General features: G+C 47.0%; 1 protein-coding gene across 1 annotated transcript; it reads right to left on the reverse strand.

Moving 5' to 3' along the window:
• Nucleotides 1-255: 255 nt before the first annotated feature.
• On the reverse strand, nt 256-3,057 carry LOC120388427 (olfactory receptor 51G2-like). Its single transcript, XM_039510252.1, has 2 exons — nt 2,960-3,057; nt 256-1,231 (listed from the first exon to the last, which is right to left on the reverse strand). Exon 2 carries the CDS (start codon nt 1,189-1,191, stop codon nt 256-258), a length of 936 nt encoding a protein of 311 aa, XP_039366186.1. The 5' UTR covers nt 1,192-1,231; nt 2,960-3,057.
• Nucleotides 3,058-3,531: the final 474 nt, after the last annotated feature.

Below are 3,531 nucleotides of genomic sequence, written 5' to 3' on the forward strand. Positions count from 1 at the left end.
CGCTCTTTATGAGCCAACATCCTACCAATTGCCCGGCTCTCCGCAAACACAGTCACTTTGTAAATGCTGCTGCCTGCCTTTGTCTCCATCCCCCAGTGCCCTGTCCGCCCTCACCAGCCTTAGACCATGTCTGAACCTCTCTGCAGAGTGAATATCAGTAACTCATGTCATCTCAGATGTAACGGTCCAGTATGGAAGAGGTGGCCAATGTTTTTCATCTCCCATGTCAATGGAGCCAGGTGCTGAACTGGCCCTTCACTTGATAAACACCCTGATTATCCTCACACGAAGGTGTTTGCTTTTCACGCTGTACACAATTGGGTTCATCAGTGGCGGGAGAAGCAGGGACATGTATCCCAGGAGAATCTGAAGTAAGGGAGAAGAGCCCTTCCCAAATCTGTGTATCACAGACAAACTGATCTCTGGTGTGTAGAAGACCAGGAGGGCACAGAGGTGGGAAACGCAGGTGTTCAGGGCCCTCAGGCGCTCCTTGTAGGATGCAATGCTCAGCACTGTTTTGAGGATCATCACATAAGAGAGCAAGATGAGCAGCGAGTCCAACCCCATCTGGAAGAGTTTAGTAAACAATCCATAGATACTGGTGACTGTGATATCGGAACAAGCCATGTTCATGACCTCCTGGTGCACACAGTAGGAATGGGAGAGGACATTGGCATGACAGTATTGGAACCGTTTCAGGAGAAAGGGAAGTGGAAGTATTAAGACCATCGCTCTTAGCACAGCCACCAGTCCCATCTTGGCTATTCTTGGCAGGGTTAAGATGGAAGCATATCTGAGCGGGTTATGGATGGCAATGAAGCGGTCAAAGGCCATCAACAAGAGCACAGAGGATTCAAAGTATTGAAGCAAGTGGATGAAGAAGAGCTGGGCTAAACAGGCGTCGAGGCTGATCTCCCTAGAGTTAAACAAGTATATGCCCAGTATCGTCGGTATGGTGGTTATCGATATGCCAAGGTCTGTGATGGCCAGCATAGAAAGGAAAATGTACATGGGCTCATGGAGGCTTGGATCTGTCTTTACAATGAACAGAATGACTGAATTTCCTATTATTGAAATAACATACATGAAGCAGAAGGGGATAGAAATCCAGAGATGAGTGCCTCCATGACTCGGTAGCCCGGTGAGAAGGAATATTACAGATTTTAATTTGGTGTCATTGATAGCTGACATAATGTACTGCAGAGGTCCAAGAAGTTCTGAAATGTCCTTACTAAAAAAAAAAAAAAGAGAGAGAGAGAGATTAGATGATATTTAGCAAGAAATCATTCTGCTCTCAGTGCAGGTCTACAGACTCCCAGAGCTCAAGGTAGATAAGCAAAAAAATGCTGTTGGATTTACATGGTCCTGATTAGTCAAACTGGATCAGACTTGCACTCCATCTACTCCAGATACTTCAGAGGAAGGTGGAAGAAGCTCTGAAATAGGCAACTATGAGATAACCTTCTCCACGGAAAGTTTCCTCCTGACACCCACTAGTTAGACATATTTTGTGGTGTAAATCAGGAAGGTTTAGACCCTCTCCAAATTTTTTTTAAAACAATTCTCTCTACTGTAATAGGATTTTCTGGTTATTCAGTCCCTCTTTGAATCCTGCTAAGCTCTTGGCCCCATTGATATCTTGTGGCTGTGATTTCCACAGCCTGCTTGAGCACTGTATGATTTTACCATTGTGACCTTAGAACATACAAACATAATAGTGGCCATACTGGGTGAGACGAAAGGTCCATCTAGCCCAGCATCCTGTCTTTGACAGTGGCTTCTGCCAGGTGCCCCACAGGGAACGAACAGAACAGGTCATCGTCAAGTGATCCATCGCCCATATATTTATGCAGTTCTCTTTTCAACCCTGCTACACCCTTCACACAGACACCCTTTCTGGCCCTGCACTTCGGAGTGTGGACTCTTGTATCATGACATGTGTGTAAATATATGGCAAGTTTATGGTGAAAATGGTCATTGTATTCATGTGTCCTGCACTGAAGCTATTTTTAAATGTCTTTTATAGCTTCATTATATGAACAGTTTTTTTCTGCACTCCTGACAGTCCAGGTTATGCAGCTGCCTCTTTCCAGCATATGGGATACATTTCTAGGGTGAGGTTTTTAATTCAATAAGGGTGATATCAACAGCCACCCGCCAGACTTTCATGTGTTCTGTTTGCAATATTTGTATTACATTGAATAGTTTTGGCATAACATTTACACATTTGTACCTTAGTACACACATCTCAGCCACAGGTGCTGAACCCACTCAGATCTCCTCGGCAAGCACAGTTGACCCACAATGGGCTGTAGCCCAGAGCCCAGTCTGAGGGTGGGAGAATGGAGGGATTTCATCTCATGAGCAGAAAGGCTACAAGGCCTGACATTTGGCACTCAGAGACCAGAGAGGGGGAAGAGATTCCAGTATCCCACTAACTGGAGTAATTATAGAGAAAAAATATTCCCTCTCGGACCTGTTACCACAAAGCGAGGCAGCTCTGAATTCCTGCCTTCACAATCAAGCCAGAGAATAAAATCCTTGAAAATGCATTTGCTGATTAAATTTCCGGGAGCAAATAAACCCGAATAGATTTGGGAACTAGTCACTGAAATTCTTTGGGGTCTCCTGTCACTCAGCCCCTGGCAGAACCGGCCCCAGAGCACACAGCACCTGTAGAAATGGGACCCCTTGAGAAACCCTGACTTGGGGCATCAGAGTGGTAACACTCCAAGCTCCGGTTTCTGTGTAACTTGAATAACCCACTGAACACCTTGGGCGCATGCAGGGGAGGGGTTCCCAATCTACCTAGTGCTGCCTGTCCACCTGCCCGTTACTCGGTCACTCTGAAAGCCCAGCCGAGTTCGCTGCGGTGGCACAGAACATCTTCAAATTTAAACAGCTCGCAGCCTTTACCCTTCACTTCACATTGTAAAGAGAGTGAAACCTGCCAACATACCCAATTCCTGCTTGAAGGGGAGCCGATGACACCAGTGGTTTTCCCCCGTCAGACAGGTTGCACAGGCAGCAGGCAGTATCTGTTCAGACAGGGAGGCGACTGTCTTTATGAAGCCTGTCTGCACATTTACTTGGAGGCCACTTACCCTCAGGGAATCTCAGCTGCTTGGCTGCCTGTGCACCAGCTTTAACACCCGTCACGGCCAATGGCAAACTGCAGGAGGCCAAATCACAGGGGACATGGGGTGATGCTACCTAATTGGACTGCAGCGCCAGCCCTGCTGCAGGCTCTATTCCTAGAATCCGGGCTTGTCATCACTGTTCAAATGGTTCTGATTAGTCACATGGCTACTTCGAGGGCAGTTGAGTGGTAATGATGATGCCATCGCCGCTGTGATCTTGCTGAAATAAAATAAAATAGAGTAATAATATGGGGCATGATTATTTCCTGGCAGCCCCCTTTCCTGCATTATAAACCCAGGGTGCAGGGTTGCCTCAGATGGGAGAGTGCCTCGTGTGGGTGGGTTTGGGCCAGTAGTCCTTGGCCAATGGTGTCACCCTGCTCAGTTCCAC

The sequence above is a fragment of the Mauremys reevesii genome, linkage group 1 (genome assembly GCF_016161935.1).
Source record: "Mauremys reevesii isolate NIE-2019 linkage group 1, ASM1616193v1, whole genome shotgun sequence".
Lineage (NCBI taxonomy): Eukaryota > Metazoa > Chordata > Testudines > Geoemydidae > Mauremys > Mauremys reevesii.